The sequence below is a fragment of the Anser cygnoides genome, unplaced genomic scaffold (assembly GCF_040182565.1).
Source record: "Anser cygnoides isolate HZ-2024a breed goose unplaced genomic scaffold, Taihu_goose_T2T_genome scaffold_44_1, whole genome shotgun sequence".
Taxonomy (NCBI): Eukaryota; Metazoa; Chordata; class Aves; order Anseriformes; family Anatidae; genus Anser; species Anser cygnoides.
In genome coordinates this window covers 341,936-361,266 of record NW_027103068.1, presented here as the reverse complement: position 1 = coordinate 361,266, position 19,331 = coordinate 341,936, and the positions used below count along the sequence as shown (strand labels likewise).

At 55.5% G+C, this 19,331-nt stretch overlaps 2 protein-coding genes and 1 long non-coding RNA gene across 6 annotated transcripts; all 3 read left to right on the top strand.

Moving 5' to 3' along the window:
* Positions 1-243: 243 nt before the first annotated feature.
* LOC136789363 (uncharacterized) lies at positions 244-1,025 on the top strand. Its single transcript, XR_010828174.1, has 2 exons — positions 244-354; positions 439-1,025. It is a non-coding gene; the product is annotated as an uncharacterized lncRNA (long non-coding RNA).
* Positions 1,026-3,988: 2,963 nt separating this feature from the next.
* Positions 3,989-8,726, top strand: LOC136789336 (uncharacterized). Of its 3 annotated transcripts, none has more exons than XR_010828154.1 (6): positions 3,989-5,016; positions 5,388-5,562; positions 5,662-5,955; positions 7,567-7,605; positions 8,392-8,430; positions 8,515-8,726. XR_010828154.1 is itself a non-coding variant. In XM_066989399.1 (6 exons), exons 1-6 carry the CDS (start codon positions 4,950-4,952, stop codon positions 8,670-8,672), a joined length of 636 nt encoding a protein of 211 aa, XP_066845500.1. In that variant the 5' UTR covers positions 3,995-4,949; the 3' UTR covers positions 8,673-8,726. The 3 variants fall into 3 exon arrangements, 2 of the variants coding, with proteins under 2 accessions (XP_066845500.1, XP_066845501.1); XM_066989399.1 differs by having other exon boundaries at positions 3,995-5,016; positions 5,524-5,562; XM_066989400.1 differs by lacking the exon at positions 7,567-7,605 and having other exon boundaries at positions 3,996-5,016; positions 5,524-5,562.
* A 3,235-nt stretch (positions 8,727-11,961) lies between these two features.
* Positions 11,962-19,089, top strand: LOC106029498 (uncharacterized). Of its 2 annotated transcripts, XM_066989392.1 has the most exons (10): positions 11,962-12,452; positions 12,924-12,962; positions 13,062-13,355; positions 13,733-13,771; positions 14,708-14,746; positions 14,934-15,041; positions 15,307-15,331; positions 15,592-15,647; positions 16,456-16,487; positions 16,607-19,089. In XM_066989392.1, the coding sequence occupies exons 1-10, from the start codon at positions 12,386-12,388 to the stop codon at positions 16,673-16,675; spliced, it is 768 nt and encodes a 255-aa protein (XP_066845493.1). In that variant the 5' UTR covers positions 11,962-12,385; the 3' UTR covers positions 16,676-19,089. The 2 variants fall into 2 exon arrangements, with proteins under 2 accessions (XP_066845493.1, XP_066845494.1); XM_066989393.1 differs by lacking the exon at positions 13,733-13,771 and having other exon boundaries at positions 12,000-12,452; positions 16,607-19,088.
* The last annotated feature ends 242 nt before the right edge of the window (positions 19,090-19,331 follow it).

Sequence of the window (19,331 nt, the reverse complement as noted above, 5' to 3'; positions counted from 1 at the left end):
CCGCTGGAGAAAGAGCTGGTCTCAGAGGTCCCTCTGTCCCTGCTGGAGCACCTCTGCAGCAGAGATAGGGCTGCATAGGGCACAGGAACAGAGAAAAAGTGCTCAGGATGTCTATGGACCCTGGGGTGTTCCACTACTGCTCTAAGATTTCCCTCTAACCTTTACAAACATTTGTCTGGGAACTTACATGCAAAGGCTTGCTCATGTTCCCTATGTACTCAAGGAAGCAATACACAAGATCAGGGTCTGCTCAGCACCTGGGATTGTCCCAGCAAAGAGCATGATAAACTCACAGCAATTTCATGTTTTCCACAGGCAGCAGACCCTCACACAAGGCTGAGCTCCCTTCCAGAGGTGAGACATTGCTCATCAGCCCTTCCCAGCACGGCCGTCCTGCACGGCTTGCCTTGGCCACACTGTGACCCTCGTCTCTTGCAGGGCCAGCCATGCCCCTGGAGGTCTGGATCCTGCGCTCTGCCCTCAGTCTGCTCCTGCTGCTGTCTGCCCCCATCATCACCTTCCTCCTGGAGAGATGGAGCCATGGTGCCAGCGGGGCCAGGCAGCCTGGAGACGTCCCTGGCCCCATGGTGCTCTGATGTCCTTCTGGGCTCCATGCTGGCCCCAGCCTGCTCCCCCATGCTGGCATCATAATCCCCACCGTGCTCTGCTTCCCTTGGCTCAGCCCCTGCTCTCTGCTCACATCAAGGACTGACTTTGGATCGCACACCCTCCCAGCTGCGTTCTACCCCAGCAGCCACGTGGCTGCCCCTCCTGCTCACAGAATCACATCTCCACCGCGGGATCCACCTCTGCATACCGGGAGAACACAAGGGGATGGAGTCACGGCTGCACCCCCAGGCAGCCATGCTCTGCAGCTCCTGCATCACTCCAGCACCTCCCTGTGCCCAAGGTGGTGCCGGCCGCAATGGGCACATCCCCAGGTGGTTATGGTGCCCCATGTGGAGGCACCTTGGTGGGTAGTGGTCCTGTGGGAGGCGAGTTATAAAGGATTGGTTCAGAATGCACCAGCTGATGTTGCTGCTCTGTATTTGAGAGGGAAGCCAGCGAGCAGAGCTGGGAGAGCTCCTGTATGACTGCTGTGCGGGGCCACATGTCTTGCGAGGGAGCTGCTGTTCCCTGTACCCTGCCACCCAAGAGTTCCCCTACCTGCTGACATTCCCCTGGCAGATGTGGCCTGGAAAAGTGCCGATGTGAGGATGGCTGAGGCCATGCAGAGGTCCAGGGGGTGGCCATGCCTGGTCCTCTGCACCCCACACCCACCCATCCCTATGCCGGGGCTTCTGGCTGTCAAAGCGCCATCCCCAAGAGACAGCCCTGAGCAGGGACGTTGTGCATGGGGGCATCCAGTTGTGGGGCAGGTGGGGATGTGGCCTCAGCACGGCTGGCCCCCACACCCACAGCCCGTCCCCAGCCTTGCACAATGGGATTTTAGGCATCCCACACCAACACCTGCAGGGACCTGGAAGGAGCCAAGGTAACCCCACCGTGCAGCTCCCAGTGCTGGCATCTGGGGCCTTGGTGTGCAGTGGGGGACTCCAGGGTAAGATGGGTGCAGGCAGAAGAGCAGCTGCTCACCTGGGAGGCATGAGGCTGCATGACTGCATGGAGGGAGTAGGGGAAAGGAAAATGGGGTCAAAACTCGGCAAGAGCTGCTTGGAGGCAGAGCCGGAGGGGAGGTGGGATTCAGGCTCCTTCCCACAAGGACAGTCCCTCAGGTCTCAAACCCTCATCAAGGCACTTGCTTCACAGCTTCCTTCAGGCCCACACATTCATGTTTCACAGCACAAGCCTCCAGGACACTTTTCCTGGAAGGGAATATACAGAGTTGGGTGCAAGGAGCTACTCCCTCATTCCCATATAGCCTCCAACCCTCCTTGGCGAGTGAATCCCCATTGTGGTGTCAGCTGCAAACTTGCTGAGGGTAACCTCTGCCCCAGCATCCTGAGAGTAATGCAGATGTGGAATGGAATTGGACCGCATTTGGATCCTTGTTTTACACCACTAATTAGCGTCCTTCAACTAGACTTTGCAGCACTGATCACCCCCCCTTGGGGCTTAGCCCTTCCATCAGTTCTCAGTCCACTCTACCCTCTGCTCTTTCAGCTCAGATATCAACAGTTTCTCTATGACAGTCTTGGCGGAGACACTTTCAGAGGCGTTGCTGAAGTCCAGGCAAGCAAGATGAATGCTCTGCCCTTGTCTACCTGGACAGTCATTCATCATAGAAGGTTGTTGGGTTGGCCAAGCATGGCCTCCTCTTGCTGAATTCCTGCTGACTACTCCTGATGATTGGTTTGTTCTCCAAGTGCCTGGAAACACTTTCCTGGATGAGCTACTCCACCACCTTCCAGGGATGGAGGCGATCTGACAGGCCTCTAGTTCCCCAGGTCCTCCTTCTTGCCATTCTGGAAAAGTACTGACGTTTGCTTCCATCCAGTCTTTGGGCCCTTCTCCCACTTGCCTTGACCCATCAAGGATGATGGAAGGTGGCCTCGCAATGACATCTGCCAGCTCCTTCAGCACTTGGGGGTGCCTCCTAGAGGGCCCACGGCCTTCTCTGTGCTCAGTTGGCTGAATCATTGCTCCTCCTGATCCTCCCTCACCAAGGGGACGCCTTCCTTGCTGCAGCCCTTGTTCCTGACTTCTAGAACATGGCGTTTCTGAAGGCTGGTTTTGTTAGTACAGACTGAGCCAAAGAAGGCATTTGGTACTTGTGTTTCTTCTCTCTTCTGAGCAGTTGTGGTGATTTTACTAAGCAGGACAGAGAGCTCCATCACAACCGCTCTCTCACTCCCCCTCCTGAAAGGGAAAGGGAGAGAAAATATAATGAGAATGGTTGAAGGCTTGTGATAAGAACAGGGAGATCACTCAAGGTTAATTGTCACAGGCAAAACAGACTCAGCATAGGGAGATTAATGAAATTTATTAGCTATTATTAACAAGCTAGATAACAGAGAAACAAACAAACAAACAAACAAACCAAAAAATATCTTCCCCAGACCCACCTTCTTCCACCTCCTTCCTCCCAGTGGTGCAGGGCAATGACGAATGGGGGCTGCGGTCAGTCCGTAATGCTTCATCTCCGCCACTCCTCCACACTCACTCTGTGCCCCTGCTCCAATGGGGGGGTACCTCCTGCGGAATGCCGTCCTTCCAACCTGATCCTGCGTGGTCACCTCCTACAGGCTGCAGCTCCGGCCCGGGGCCTGCTCCCGCGGGGGCTCTCCATGGGCCGCAGCCTCCTCCAGGCCACATCCACCTGCTCCAGCGGGGGCTCCTCCACGGGCTGCAGCGTGGAGATCTGCTCCGTGTGGGACCCGTGGGCTGCAGGGGGACAGCCTGCTCCACCAGGGGCCTCTCCCCAGGCCGCAGGGGAACTGCTGCTGTGAGCCTGGAGCACCTCCTGCCCTCCTGCTGCACTGACCTTGGTGCCTGCAGGGCTGGTTCTCACTCCTCCCTCTGCCACCTATTGTTGTGCAACGTTTTTTTCCCTTTCTTAAATATGCTTTCATGGAGGAGGAAACAACATTGCTTTTTGGCTCGTCTTTGGCCTGCAGCAGTTCCCTTTGGAGCAGTCTGAAACTGGCCTTTTTCAAAAAGGGGTTAGCTTCTGGAATTCTCACCTCTGCAGACCCCTGCTAATAAACCCTTGCCACGTAAACCCAATACAGCTGCAGAATGCAGGCCGCAGTTTGCTTTCCCTTGGAGGGGCATCCGATACACCTGGGATGGACGGTGCCAGGGGTGGAAACACAGCCCTGCCACTTACCATGGAGTAATGCAGATGGCTGTGGAACAAGGTGATGTTCCTGAGCACCTGCAGTGCATTGATGGCACCCTCATGTGGGGCAGCAAAACAGAGAAAGTCTTTGAGAAAGGGAAGAAAACCACCCAAATTCTCCTGAAGGCTGATTTTGCCATTGACCAGAGTAAGGTCAAGGGGCCTGCCCAGGAAATGTGGTTCTTGGGTGTAAAAAGGCAGGATGCCACACCTCAGTGGGTGAGGTCAATGAGGTAACAACTGCATCCCCACCAGCTAACAGGAAAGAAACACAAGATTTCCTAGGCCTTGTGGGATTCTGGAGACGGCATACTGCAGATTGTAGTGAGCTTCTGATCCCTCCCTATTGAGTAACCTGAAAGAAGAGCACTTTGAGCAACAAAACCCCTTGGAAGAGATGAAGTGGGTGTCCAAAAGGCTGTGGTGGGAGCCCTTGGGCCTGTGCGTACAGGCCCAGCTGTGCCAGTGGTGCTTCACAGTGCAGGCAGAGAACAAGGCCTGTCCGGGCCTCGTCCTCTGGACTTTTAGAGCCTGGCTATTGAGGATTAGAAGCCCAGGTGAAAGCAGAAGAGATGGGCAGTCATGCCCAAGAGAATTGAAGACCAGTGGGTGCAGATCGCTCCCACAGTGCTGTACTGGCAGCAGTATGGCCCCAGTTGAGACTCCTTGAGAGTTCTTCATAAGCTGATTCACCAACAGGACTAAGGAGAAATCTGCCCACAGCCTTGGCAACTGATCCAGAGGTCTGAAGTCACTTTGACCTTGGTGCAGGATTCCCCCGGCTCAACCGTTTTTGTGGACATTGAAGAAAAGCAGAGTGACATGTTCAGAAGAAGGCAAATCCAAATGGGGGCAAGGGGCAGGAAGGCTTTGCAGGAAGGATGCTGCCCTTGAGATACTTGTTAAAACTGTGGTGTGTGAGAGGACAGAAATAACAGCGGGGGCTCAAAACAAGCAGCGGATGTAGCAGGTTCTTAGGCAAGGCCCCACTGATGAGAGCCTCTGGTACTGGGCAGGCTCAGGCAGCCACAGAAAGCCCACAGGACAGGTCCCAGCTGCACTGCAAGCCTCTGTCCCACCGTCCCCAGCTCAGAGCAAAGCAGGCACCTGAAGCAGACGGTGCTCCCCAAAAGCAGCGCCCCAAAAGATGCTGGGGCAGGCGCCATGGGCAAGGCTGTCTCCTTCTGGCCCTGCCGTCCTGCTGCTGGCGCTCTGTGAGTTGGGGCATTGCTGGGCGTGGGGGCTGAGGGCTGGAGGGCTGCTGCTGGGGGCAGGAGAGGACAATGGTGGGCACAGGAGATGATGGGGACAGCGTGTGCGGGGCAGGCATGCAGCACTGCGGGGCAGAGTTGTTTTGGGGAATGCAGTATGGGGATTTCTTCCTCCAGGTATGATGCAGGTCTGAGCAAGGGGCAAACTTCTCCAGTACCATAAATTGTCTGTAGTGTTGCTCTGAGACTCTAGGACCTCTGAATTCTTTGCGGAGCTATGGGGCCTTCCTGGAACAAGAAATCCACAGAAAATGGGATTGGGATTGGGATTGGGATTGGGATCAGGATTGGCATTGACATTGGCATTGTTCAAGGGGATATTGAAGAGATACAGCATGAGAACATGCAGGTGTGATAATGCCTGCTTAGCAGTGAGGATGTGGGCAGGGGCATCTGGATGAGCCTGGACACTGCCCCTCTCAGCAAATCTCTCTCTGCCCCTTGGCACAGCCGCCAGCTTGACTTCCCAGGACATCTGCAGCTCCCCAGGTACTCGTGAGTCCTTCCCTCCCAGACCCAGGGCACTTTGAAGCCCAACCACTGTGAGCTCTGCCCTACGGCAGACCTTCACTGCTGTGTCTCCTCCAGGGGATCTCCCGGCTCCTGATCTCCAACTCAACACAAGTTCTGCTCAGCCAGGTACCACAGCTGTGCTCCAGTGTTTACTCCGTGTGGTGTCACCCGTAAGACGAATCATCTTCTGCAAGGATAGGCTGGAGTTGTACAGCCAGAAAGCCCAGCAAGGGCAGCTGAGCTACTCCATGGTCCTGAACATCACGTCAAGAAGCGCAGGAAGATATACATGTGGGTACCAGCTGAGGACTGAGATGAAACAAGTGAGGAACTCTGCCCTCAGCGCTGGCCGCATCCTGGATGTCCCCGGTGAGACACGGCCCTGGGCTGAAGGGGTCAGAAGGGACGAAGGCACTTGCCACCACATGGCTGTGCTGAGGCTGGAGCTGTGTGCTGCAGCAGGCAGGGCATGGCTCTGGGGTTGTTCCCCCATGGGAGTGTTCCCTCTCCTCCAAGGGAGCCCCTAGAGAGAGAGCTGCTCTCTAGGGGTCCCCCTGTCCCTGCAGCACCACCTCTACTGCAGACATGGAGCATGGGGCATGCTGCAAGATCTGCCCTGTGCGTTGATGAGCCTATGGCAGGGGAAATGGGGAGATGGTCATGAGCTGGGCAGTTACCTATGTGTGAAGAAGAAGTCTACATTTGTGGCTCTTAAAATGGGCTTGGAGCTCTCGAGTGAGAACAGGGAGATACTGGAGTTCTTAGGAATTCGGAGACCTCTACCTGGAACAGCAAACCAACTGAAAGGGGCATGGTATTGAGCCAAGGGAGAAGAGCACAGGGGTGCTGGATTGAAATGCAGGGGTGGCAAGGTGCCTGCCTGGCAAGGAGACAGCAGTGAGCACATGGCAAGGACCCAGCAGCAGGGACACGGGCACGAGCATGTGGGTACCCCAGGTCTCACTCCCTCTAAGCAAAACCCTCTGTGCCCCAAGCTGCAGGTGCTGGCGTGACCACCCAGGATAGCTCCCCAGGCGAGGATGAGTGTGGGGGTGGGTGACTGAAGGGAGGTGTGTGTGGGGTGAAGATGGGAAGGGAGAGGGAATTTGTTCTCTGGGTGTGATCTCCTGGGAAGGAAACACTTCCCTGTGTGGAACACAAAGAATTTTGTGCCCAGTTCTGGGCTCCCCATTACCAGAGGGACATAGAACTACTGGAGACAGTCCAGAGGAGGGCTACGAAGGTGAGCAGAGGACTGGAGCTGAGAGAACTGAGCCTGTTTAGCCTGGAGAAGAGGAGACTGAGAGGAAACCTCATTAATGTATATAAATATCTGAGGGGAGGGTGTCGAGAGGATGGAGCTGGTCTCTTTTCGGTTGTGCCCAGGGAAAGGGCGAGAGGCAACGGGCTCAAACTGAAGCACAGAAAGTTCCATCTGAATATGAGGGGCACTTCTTTACTGGGAGGGTGACAGAGCACTGGAACAGGCTGCCCAGAGAGGTTGTGGAGTCTCCTTCTCTGGAGATATTCCAAGCCCACCTGGATGCCATCCTGTGCAAGGTGCTCTAGGTGATCCTGCTCAGCAGAAGGTTGGACTAGATGACCTTCAGAGGTCCCTTCCAACCTTGGCCATGCTGTGATTGTGTGATCCTCTAGCTCCCAGAATCACAGAAAGTTGAGAGTGGTGGTGCCAAATTTAATTGACAGGCACATCTCTGCCATGCCATTCTTAATCCCTCACAAAATAATTGAGACACTGGATCCATGGGGGCCCATGTTGGCACAGCAGCCACGGGCACTTTTACGCCTCCCCTGTGGATGGTGCTGGCTGTAGATTGGGGGATGTGCCCATGGGGCTGTGTCCCCTGCCCCACACAGATGTGTTCAGGGCTGTTGCAGGATGTGTGCTACAGGTGGTGCTCAGTCTGGACAGGAGCTGGGTGTGCTGCAGATGCTCATCCTGTCCCTTTCTCCTGCCAGGCAGTGTGGCCACCTCCACAGCATGGCCATCGTCCCCAGGTGAGTGATTCCCTCTGGCAACCCCAGGGACTTCACCATGAGGCTCAGGGCTGCTAGGTTGCCATCCCCAGGGCACGGGGCCGTGCAGGAGCTTCATCAGGCAGGTGTGCTGGCTACACGGGCACGTCCTGCTCCCTGCCTCTCCCCATCACACCCCGCAGTTCTCAAGGCGTCCCCTTCTCTCTGCAGCACTACCTCTGCTGAGGCATGTGGCTCTGCAGGGCCAAGGTACAGAGAGCAAGGGCTGGGGATGTCGATGGTCCCTGGGCTGTGACAAAGATGCTCCGAGGTCTGCCCTGTACATTGACGAGCATATGGCAGGGAAAGTAGGTTAGTTGTCATGAGCTGAGCCATAATGTACGTGTGAGCAAGGGGACAATACTTCTGGCTCTAAAACTGTGGCTGGAGCCATATTGCAAAAGGAGTGATATTGGAGTGCTTAGGGATCCAGGGACCTCTACCTGGAAAAACAAACCAACCAAAAATGGCTAGGGATGGACACAGGGCAGAACACCTCTGCTGCAGACTTGGGGCTTTCAGGGCCCACGCATAAAAAACAAGTGTTGGGGATGTCAGTTGCCCCTGGACTGTGCCACTACTGCTCCAAGCTTTCCCTCAAACCTTTACGAACCTATGACAATGAATTTACAACAGCTCGGTTGTTCATTTTGGCCATTTGCTCCAGGAAGCAATACACAAGATCAGGGTCTGCTCAGCACCTGGGAATGTCCCAGCAAAGAGCATGATAAACTCACAGCAATTTCATGAATTTCATGTCTTCCGTAGGCAGCAGCCCCTCACACAAGACCGAGCTCCCTTCCAGAGGTGAGACATTGCTCATCAGCCCTTCCCAGCACGGCCGTCCTGCACGGCTTGCCTTGGCCACACTGTGACCCTTGTCTCTTGCAGGGCCAGCCATGCCCCTGGAGGTCTGGATCCTGCGCTCTGCCCTCAGCCTGCTCCTGCTGCTGTCTGCCCCCATCATCACCCTCCTCCTGGAGAGATGGAGCCACGGTGCCAGCGGGGCCAGGCAGCCTGGAGACGTCCCTGGCCCCATGGTGCTCTGATGTCCTCCTGGGCTCCATGCTGGCCCCAGCCTGCTCCCCCATGCTGGCATCATAATCCCCACCGTGCTCTGCTTCCCTTGGCTCAGCCCCTGCTCTCTGCTCACATCAAGGACTGACTTTGGATCGCGCACCCTCCCAGCTGCGTTCTACCCCAGCAGCCACGTGGCTGCCCCTCCTGCTCACAGAATCACATCTCCATCGCGGGATCCACCTCTGCATACCGGGAGAACACGAGGGGATGGAGTCACGGCTGCACCCCCAGGCAGCCATGCTCTGCAGCTCCTGCATCACTCCAGCACCTCCCTGTGCCCAAGGTGGTGCCGGCCGCAATGGGCACATCCCCAGGTGGTTACGGTGCCCCGTGTGGAGGCACCTTGGTGGGTACTGGTCCTGTGGGAGGCGAGTTATAAAGGATTGGTTCAGAATGCACCAGCTGATGTTGCTGCTCTTTATTTGAGAGGGAAGCCAGCGAGCAGAGCTGGGAGAGCTCCTGTATGACTGCTGTGCGGGGCCACATGTCTTGTGAGGGAGCTGCTGTTCCCTGTACCCTGCCACCCAAGAGTTCCCCTACCTGCTGACATTTCCCTGGCAGATGTGGCCTGGAAAAGTGCCGATGTGAGGATGGCTGAGGCCATGCAGAGGTCCAGGGGGTGGCCACGCCTGGTCCTCTGCACCCCACACCCACCCATCCCTGTGCCGGGGCTCCTGGCTGTCAAAGCGCCATCCCCAAGAGACAGCCCTGAGCAGGGACGTTGTGCATGGGGGCATCCATCTGTGGGTAGGTGGGGATGTGGTCTCAGCACGGCTGGCCCACACATTCACAGCCCATCCCCAGCCTTGCACAATGGGGCCATCCCACAAGTAGCCATCCCACACCAACACCTGCAGGGACCTGGAAGGAGCCAAGGTGTCCCCACCGTTCAGAACCCAGTGCTGGCATCTGGGGACTTGGAGTGCAGTGAGGGACTCTGGGGAAAGATGGTTGCAGGCAGGAGAGGAGCTGCTCACCTGGGAGGCATGAGGCTGCATGACTGCATGGAGGGAATAGGGGAAAGGAACATGGGGTGACAACTCAACAAGAGCTGCTTGGATGCAGAGCTGGAGGGGAGGTGGGTTTCAGGCTCCCTCCCACAAGGACAGTCCCTCAGGTCTCAAACCCTAATCAAGGCGCTTGCTTCACAGCTTCCTTCAGGCCCATGCATGCATGTTTCACAGCACAAGCCTCCAGGACACTTTTCCTGGATGGGAATATAGAGTTGGGTGCAAGGAGCTACTCCCTCATTCCCATACAGCCTCCAACCCTTCCTGGTGAGTGAATGCCCATTTTGGTGTCAGCTGCAAACTCTGCCCCAGCATCCTGAGAGTAATGCAGATGTTGAATGGAACTGGACCTCGTTTGGACCCTTGTTTTACACCACTAATTAGCAACCTTCAATTAGGCTTTGAAGCACTGATAACCTTGCTTCAGTTTCCGCTATTCCGTCAGATTAGTGTCCACCCCACCCTCTGTTAATTCAGCTCAGACATCAATAGCTTCTCTATGAGAATGTTAGGGGAGACAGTGTCAAAGGCCTTCCATGCGAAGATGCATGCTCTCCCCTCAAATACCTGAACAGTCATTTCATCATAGAGGGTTGTTGGGTTGGCCTTCCTGCTGCACTGACCTTGGTGCCTGCAGGGCTGGTTCTCACTCCTCCCTCTCACAGCTGTTGTTGTGCAGCCTGTTTTTTCCCTTTCTTAAATATGCTCTCACAGAGGAGCAAACAACATGGCTTACGGGCTCGTCTTTAGCCTGCAGCAAGTCCCTTTGGAGCAGTCTGAAACTGGCCCTTTTCAAATAGGGGGCAGCTTCTGGACTTCTCACCTCTGCAGACCCCTGCTAATAAACCCTTGCCACGTAAACCCAATACAGCTGCAGAATGCAGGCCGCGGTTTGCTTTCCCTTGGAGGGGCATCCAATACACCTGGGATGGACGGTGCCAGGGGTGGAAACACAGCCCTGCCACTTACCATGGAGTAATGCAGATGGCTGTGGAACAAGGTGATGTTCCTGAGCACCTGCAGTGCATTGATGGCACCCTCATGTGGGGCAGCAAAACAGAGAAAGTCTTTGAGAAAGGGAAGAAAATCACCCAAATTCTCCTGAAGGCTGGTTTTGCCATTGACCAGAGTAAGGTCAAGGGGCCTGCCCAGGAAATGTGGTTCTTGGGTGTAAAAAGGCAGGATGCCACACCTCAGTGGGTGAGGTCAATGAGGTAACAACTGCATCCCCACCAGCTAACAGGAAAGAAACACAAGATTTCCTAGGCCTTGTGGGGTTCTGGAGAAGGCATATTGCAGGTTGTAGTGTGCTTCTGATCCCTCCCTATTGAGTAACCTGAAAGAAGAGCACTTTGAGCAACAAAACCCTTTGGAAGAGATGAAGTGGGTGTCCAAAAGGCTGTGGTGGGAGCCCTTGGGCCCATGCGTACAGTCTCAGCTGTGCCACTGGTGCTTCACACTGCAGGTGGGGAACAAGGCCTGGCCGGGAGCCTCTGGCAGGAAAGACCAGGAGAAAGCTGAGGTTGTCCTCTGGACTTTTAGAGCCTGGCTGTCGAGGATCAGAAGCCCAAGATGCTCCAAGTGAAAACAGAAGAGTGATGGGGAGTGAAGCCCAAAGCATAATCATTGGGTGTAGAGCTAAGGCATTCAGCATTCTTTGGGTCTAGCTCATCCTACCTCACTCACCAACCTCTGGAATGATTGAGCCGTACCATATGATGGACTGTTAAAGACTGTATTGAGACTATTGGGTGCAGGGGCACGGGTTGGACATTTTTCAGAAGCCACTTGGCTGCTTAACAGCAGAGCATCTTGCAAGCGGCCTGGTGCTTCCCAAAGAAAGGCCCTACCTCCTGTGGGATGAATGTCCCTGCAGTGCCTCTTAACAGAAGGCAATGAACTGCATTAATCTCCCTTATGCTGAGTCTCTTTTGTCTGTGCTGGTAACTGGTGAGTGATCTTCCTGCCCTTATCTCAGTGCACAAGTCTTCCTTCCATCAGAGTTTCTCCCCTGTTCTTTGAGGAAGAGAACTGAGAGAGCAGCGTGGGGGAGCTCAGGTGCCATCAGGAATAAGCCACTGCCTTTCCTGGTTGTTGTGTGGTCACGTGAAGGTCAAAGTTGGGTGCAGATCGCTCCTACAGTGCTGTACTGGCAGCAGTATGGCCCCAGCTGAGGCTCTCTGAGTGTTATTTATAAGCTGATTCACTGACAGGATGAAGGAGAAACCTGCCCACAGCCTTGGCATCTGCCCAGAGCTCTGAATTCACTTTGGCCTTGGTGCAGGAGTCCCCTGACCCCATCATTTGTGCAGACATTGCAGAAAAGCGGAGTGACCTGGTCAGAAGTGGGCAAAGCTGGGTGGGGACAAGGGGCAGGAGGTCTTTGCAGGGACAATTCTGACCCTGAGATACAAGTAAAAATAGCGTGTGCTGCGGTGTCTGAGAAGACAGAAATAACAGCGGGGGCTCAAAACAAGCAGCGGATGTAGCAGGTTCTTAGGCAAGGCCCCCCACTGATGAGAGCCTCTGGCTGTGGGCCATGCTCAGGCGGCCACAGAAAGCCCACAGGACAGGTCCCAGCTGCACTGCAAGCCTCTGTCCCACCGTCCCCAGCTCAGAGCAAAGCAGACACCTGAAGCAGACGGTGCTCCCCAAAAGCAGCGCCCCAAAAGATGCTGGGGCAGGCGCCATGGGCAAGGCTGTCTCCTTCTGGCCCTGCCGTCCTGCTGCTGGCGCTCTGTGAGTTGGGGCATTGCTGGGCGTGGGGGCTGAGGGCTGCAGGGCTGGTGCTGGGGGCAGGACAGGCCCGTGGTGGGCACAGGGGAGGATGGGGTGAGCTTGTGCAGGGCAGGCATGCAGCAGTGTGGGACAGAGTTGCTTTGGGGAAGGCAGGATGGGGATTGTGTCCTCCAGGTATGATACAGATCTGAGCAAGGGGCTAACTTCCCCAGCACCATAAATTGTCTGGAGTGTTGCTCTGAGACTCTAGGACCTCTGGATTCTTTACGGAGGTTTGGGACCTTCCTGGAACAAGAAATCCACAGAAAATGGGATTGGGATTGACATTGTTTGAGGGGATATTGAAGAGATACAGCATGAGAACATGCAGGTGTGATGGTGCCTGCTTAGCAGTGAGGATGTGGGCAGGGGCATCTGGATGAGCCTGGACACTGCCCCTCTCAGCAAATCCCTCTCTGCCTCTTGGCACAGCCGCCAGCATGACCTCCAAGGACATCTGCAGCTCCCCAGGTACTCGTGAGTCCTTCCCTCCTAGACCCAGGGCACTTTGAAGCCCAACCTCTGTGAGCTCTGCCCTACAGCAGCCCTTCACTGCTGTGTCTCCTCCAGGGGATCTCCCGGCTCCTGCTCTCCAAATGAACTCAGCTTCTGCTCAGCCAGGTACCACAGCTGTGCTCCAGTGTTTTCTCCGTGTGGTGTCACCCGTCAGACGAATCATCTTCTGCAAGGATGGGCTGGAGTTGTACAGCCAGAAAGCCCAGCAAGGGCAGCTGAGCTACTCCATGGTCCTGAACATCACGTCAAGAAGCGCAGGAAGATATACATGTGGGTACCAGCAGAGGACTGAGATGAAACAAGTGAGGAACTCTGCCCTCAGTGCTGGCCGCATCCTGGATGTCCCCGGTGAGACATGGCCCCAGGCTTGAGGGGTCATGAGCCCATTGTCATGAGCTGGGCAGTTACCTATGTGTGAAGAAGGACGCTATATTTATGGCTCTAAAATGGGGGCTGGTGCCATAGTGTGAGGACAGGGAGGTGTTGGAGTGCTTAGGGATCCAGGGACCTCTCCCTGGAACAGCAAACCAAGCAAAGGAATCTTGGTGTGGCCCCAGGGAGGAGACCACAGTGCTGCTGGATTGAGATGCAGGGGTGGCAAGGTGCCTGCCTGGCAAGGAGACAGCAGTGAGGACATGGCAAGGACCCAGCAGCAGGGACACAGGCACGAGCATGTGGGTGCCCCAGGTCTCACTCCCTCTAAGCAAAACCCTCTGTGCCCCAAGCTGCAGGTGCTGGCGTGACCACCCAGGATAGCTCCCCAGGTGAGGATGAGTGTGGGGATGGGTGACTGAAGGGAGGCGTGTGTGGGGTGAAGATGGGAAGGGAGAGGGAACTTGCCCTGGGTGTGAGCTCCTGGGAAGAAATCACTTCCCTGTGTGGAACACAAAGATTTTGTGCCCAGTTCTGGGCTCCGCAGTACAAGAGGGGCATAGAACTGCTGGAGACAGTCCAGAGGATGGCTACGAAGATGATCAGAGGACTGGAGCTGAGAAAACAGGGCCTAAGTAGCCAGGAAAAGAGGAGACTGAGGGGAAAACTCATCAATGTATATAAATATCTGTGGGGAGGGTGTCGAGAGGATGGAGCTGGTCTCTTTTCGGTTGTGCCCAGCGACAAAACGAGAGGCAAAAGGCACAAACTGAAGCACAGGAGGTTCTGGCTCAGTATGAGGGGGCGCTTCTTTACTGGGAGGGTGACAGAGCACTGGAACAGGCTGCCCAGAGAGGTTGTGGAGTCTCCTTCTCTGGAGATATTCCAAGCCCACCTGGATGCCTTCCTGTGCAAGGTGCTCTAGGTGATCCTGCTCAGCAGAAGGTTGGACTAGATGACCTTCAGAGGTCCCTTCCAACCTTGGCCATTCTGTGATTGTCTGATCCACTAGCTCCCAGAATCACAGAGAGTGGTGGTGGCATAATAATTGAAGAGCCACACCTCGGCCATGCCATCCTTAATTCCTCCCAAGAGCATTTGGACACCATATCCATGGGGGCCGATGTTGGCACAGCAGCCACGGACACTTTTATGCCTCCCCTGGGGATGGTGCTGGCTGTCAGTGGGGAGATGTGCCCGTGGGGCTGTGTGTCCCAAGCCCCACACAGACGTGCTCAGGCCTGTTGCAGGATGCGTGCTACAGGTGGGGCTCAGTCTGGACAGGAACTAGGCAAGCAGACACTCAGCCTGTCCCTTTCTTCTGACAGGCAGTGTGGCCAGCTCCCCAACAAGGCCATCGCCCCCAGGTGAGTGATTCCCTCCTGCACAGCCAGAGCCCCCATCATGGGGCTTAGGCCCGCAAGGCTGCTCTCCCCAGGGCACTGGGCCATGCCGTATCTTCACCAGGCTGGAGGTGTGCCGGATGCATGGGCACGTCCTGCTCCCTGCCTCTCCCCATCACACCCCGCTGCCCTCACACCCTCTCTCCCCCAGCTCCCCATGCCCGGCTCCCGCACGCCCTCCCCACAGGCACGGCGCTGGCAGTGGCGGCCGTCGGCCTCGTCCTCCTGGCTGCAGGCAGCTGGTTTGCCATCAGGAAAGGTGAGGGAGTGGGGGAAGGCGGGGGGAAAGGCTGAGGCCGTGGGGGTCCTGCTGCGGGGCTGGTGCAGGGGGAAAGGCGGTGGGGGGGTCCTGGGGGTGCGCAGCTGGGGCAGACGGTGCGTGGGGGCGATGGCTGTGGGCAGCCCAGCTGGGGAGGCTGCTGAGGGAGCTGGGGAGCTTCAGCCTTCGTCCCCCAGCCCCGAGACGGGAGCCAGGGCTGGGCAGCAACTTGGCCTGCGCACCTCAGCCACTGTTCTTCTTGCAGGTGCCTGCAGAGGGAGATGCCCAAGGTGAGCACCAAGGGCTCCTGGCTGGGGGGTTTGCAGGAGGGAGTTGGTGGCATGGCGGGTCCTTGGGAGCTCCTTGGCCAGGGGCAGCGTTGTCTGTGTGTGTGTGGCTGCATTCCCTTTGCTGGAGGCTGGGAGGATGGGGCACGTTGTTGTTGGACTCCAGCTCAACACCTGATTTAGGAAAGCACTACCCAAGGGTGTCTCTTAGGGTGCCTCTTCTCTACAAACGCACACCCCAGAACCATTCCATTCCTCTCCAGGCAGCAGCACGCTGACAGCCTGCAGGCAGAAGCCACAGACCACGGTGAAGTCCAGTGTGAGTACCACGTCTTTCTATGGGGGAAGCCACACGCTCCTCTCCCGATGGGCATCCCTGCCCGTACATCCCCCGTGCAATCCCGCCACTTCATTTCCCACTGGGACATAAAAATCCCTGCCCGTTCATCAAGGCCAGGTTTCTCTCCATTTCCTGGCATCCTGCTTCTTCCTTGCATGCAGAATGCAGGTGCTGCCTGCACACGGGACATGGCAGCATCCCAATGCTCCCAGGGACAAAGCCCTTTTGCTTGGGGGTGCTTCCACAACCGCTCTGTCCCCAAGCTGCAATTCGCCCGCTCCAGCCTCTGCTTTTGTCCTTTCTTCAGTTTCCCTTCAGAGGGATTTCTGTTTCTCAAGCTGCCCAAAGCACAGCGCAGCAATGAAAGGTGTGGCTCTGTTTTCTTGCACTGCTGGGGAAAGTATCTTATAGCTCGCTCTGAAACCACAGGCAGCAGCCAAGGGAGGATGTTGTGGCTGGGCGACAGGCTATAGATATATCCCCACCCGACGTGCACCTCGCTCGAGTTGCAGCACGACCTTGTTTTCCCACGCCTGCACAGAGCAGCTCGCAAGGTGTGCTGGCTGTGCAAAGAGAGGAGATGCCACAGAATGCTGGAAATACACCAAAACCTCAGCATCTCTGCTCCACTACTGCTTGCTGCGCATCCCATAGCAGGATGAAGGGAGGGGAAATGTGGCCGGGCATTGAATGCTGACCTCAGGCAGCTGATGCCCAAAGCTCATGGGGATTCACCCCCCTCCAACAGGCAGCAAGGGCTCATGGTGTGTTTTTTTTTCCCCCACAGACTCCACCATCGCCCACGTTCGACGGGACAGGGTGAGTCGTGGCTCAGCTGTGCACAGCTCCTTTCTGCACTCCTGCAGCCTGCTGCCTGCTCGTTGTGCAGGGCTCACAGGCAGCAGCTGAAGTAACAGGGCTTTCTCTTCCCCCTAAAGCCTCCTCCCGTGCAGCAGATGAGCGACACCACGACGTATGCCACGGTGACCCGCACCCAGACCCGATAGCGCTGCCACAGGGCAAGGGCACAGGAGCCTTGCCCACGGCTGCCTTTGCTCTCTTGCAGAGGGCTCGTGCAGCCGTGAGGTGGGGCTGGGGGGTGCACTTTGGGCTTCTTTGGGGTTTGCTGTCACAGGGAAATGCTGTGTGTGTCTACCCAAGAGGATGTAGGACTCATTTCTCTCATTGCAATACATTAAGACCTCTAATATATATCAGGTGTATGAACTCATAGTATGAGTGTATCAATGTTTCTTCACCAAGTGAAAACATCTCCCTGTGCTCGGTGGGAGACGTGTATACCTAAACTGAATGATAAAGACACAGGGGTGTCCTTCTATCCACCCACACAGATGCACATTTGGACTGACAGGGGCAGATATCTCTGCTCGCATGTGTGTGCCAACTGGTGTGTACACTGCAGATGCGGTTTTGCTCTGATGATGAATAAACATCTCTGGCTTTGTGTTCCTTACGGCACCTCTGTCTCATGCAGCCACATAAGGAATGGGATGGTTGTTCAAGTTAATTTCTGAGGGCTGAACTTTTTGCTTCAACCCAGCAAGGATCAGAGAAGAGCTGTATATGTATATAAAGCAAGCGAGCTATTTGGGGATGTAAAATACACTCACACACACTCATTCTTGAACAGTGATAGAAAAGACAGAGAATTTACTAATGAGTTAGTTAAGTACCAACCCCAGGGTGATGACAGGAGTACTGACAAGTGCGATACTTTTCCCAGTCATTGATGTCGTACATACTTAGCCAGGTCATGGTTGGCATCCCGTCAGCGCAGTAGGTATCAACATCTTGCAGGCATCCCTGCGGAGGCAATGTCAACCTCGGTCGATGTTGCTGCCTCACCAACGCAGAGCAACTTGCCCTGTTTATAGGTTTTGCCCCTGCATGTTCTGAACCCGGGGCAGTGCACGACTGGCGGCCCCAGCCTCAGGGAGGCACTCGGCAGTCCCTGAAATGCTGCTGTGATCACTCACAGCCGCGTGGCCAGGGCGTGCTGTGCTGATGGCAGCATTGTCTCACGCCGGATGGCTTGCGGCCTGGTACCATATCGCTGAGCAAGTAATATGTATAATTGCAAGGTCAGAGTTTCACCTTGTTAGTCTTAAAACAACGCCTGTTTCACATCGGACCAAACCTAACAGCTTTTAGTCCTAACACTGGAGGGAATAAGTGAAAGGAAAGCGGGGTGAAAACTCTCCATGACCTTCTTGGTGGCAGAGCTGGAGGGAAGGTGGGTTTCAGGCTCCTTCCCACAAAGAAATTCCCTCAGATCTCAAACCCTCATCAAGGCACTTCCTCCACAGCTTCCTTCAGGCCTATGCATGCATGTTTCACAGCACAAGCCTCCAGGATACTACTCCTGGAAGAGAAGACATGGATTTGGATTGATGGAGCTACTCCCTCATTCTCATACAGCCTCCAAGCTTCCTTGGCGAGTGAATCCCCATTGTGGTGTCAGCTGCAAACTTGCTGAGGGTAACCTCTGCCCCAGCATCCTGAGAGTAATGCAGATGTGGAATGGAATTGGACAAAGATTGGACCCCTGGGGGACACCTCTAATTAGCAATCTTCAGTTAGGCTTTGCACCACTTATCATCCCCCCCAGAGCTGAGCCATTCTGGCAGTTTTCAGTCCACCCCACCCTCTGGTCATTCAGCTCAAACATCAACAGTTTCTCTATGCGGAACTTAGGAAAGACAGTGTCAGAGACCTTCCTGAAGTGCAGACAGGCAAGATACATGCTCTCCCCTCATCTAACGGGACAGTCATTTCTTCATAGAAGGTTGTTGAGTTTGCCAAGCACGGCCTTGACAATCTGTCTTGGTCCCCTTTTCCTTCAAGTACCTTGTCCCACGGGAGTTCCCTAGCAATTGCTTGAAAAGGCCAAAGTTCCAAAGTTGGCCCTACTGATTTCTAGAGGATTTCTAACTCCTACTTATTCCCCATGCTACGTGCATGCTCCGGGCCTGTAGCATGAGTCACAAGAGCCCTTCTCTCTGGCACACCAGGGAGTTACTTCACAAGGCAATCCCCTACTCACATGCCCTGGTGCTCCTTAATCTGCTCCTCAGCCTGCTCACACTGCTCTCCTGGGCCACCCTTGGCCGAGCAAGGGCCCGAAGTCCCCCTGTAACTGGAGACTGGACACTGTGGCTGTGCCAGCTCCAAAGGGGCCAACCTCGACTACATAGAGCAGGAGAGCTTTGCAGGAAGGATGCTGCCCCTGAGATACAGGTGAAAACAGCGCGTGCTGCGGTATCATCGGTGTACTTGCTGAGGGTGGACACTATTCCTTCACCAAGGTCATCGGTGGAGATGTTGAACAAGACCGGACCCAGCACCGATGCCTGGGGAACACCGCTAGTTACAGGTCTCCAGCCGGACTCTGCGCCGCCGATCACCACCCTCTGAGCTTGGCCAGCCAGCCAGTTCTCAACCCACCTTACTGCCCACTCGTCTATCCCACACTTTCTCAGCTTTGCTAGGAGGACGTCGTGGGAGACAGTATCAAAAGCCTTGCTAAAGTCAAGGTAGATGACATCCACCGATCTCCCTCCACATACCCAGCTGGTGATGCCAGAGTGACGTGGTCAGAAGAAGGCAAAGCAGTGAGCAGTGTTGGGACAAAGAGCAGGAGGG

Bases quoted from the DNA above. Each gene is read 5' to 3' on its own strand.
- LOC136789336 (XM_066989399.1), top strand. From the start codon at position 4,950: ATGCTGGGGCAGGCGCCATGGGCAAGGCTGTCTCCTTCTGGCCCTGCC. The intron at 5,956-7,566 runs GTGAGACACGGC...TTCTCCTGCCAG, and splicing joins CCGCATCCTGGATGTCCCCG to GCAGTGTGGCCACCTCCACA. The intron at 7,606-8,391 runs GTGAGTGATTCC...TGTCTTCCGTAG, and splicing joins AGCATGGCCATCGTCCCCAG to GCAGCAGCCCCTCACACAAG.
- LOC106029498 (XM_066989392.1), top strand. From the start codon at position 12,386: ATGCTGGGGCAGGCGCCATGGGCAAGGCTGTCTCCTTCTGGCCCTGCC. The intron at 13,772-14,707 runs GTGAGGATGAGT...TTCTTCTGACAG, and splicing joins CACCCAGGATAGCTCCCCAG to GCAGTGTGGCCAGCTCCCCA. The intron at 16,488-16,606 runs GTGAGTCGTGGC...TTCCCCCTAAAG, and splicing joins CCCACGTTCGACGGGACAGG to CCTCCTCCCGTGCAGCAGAT.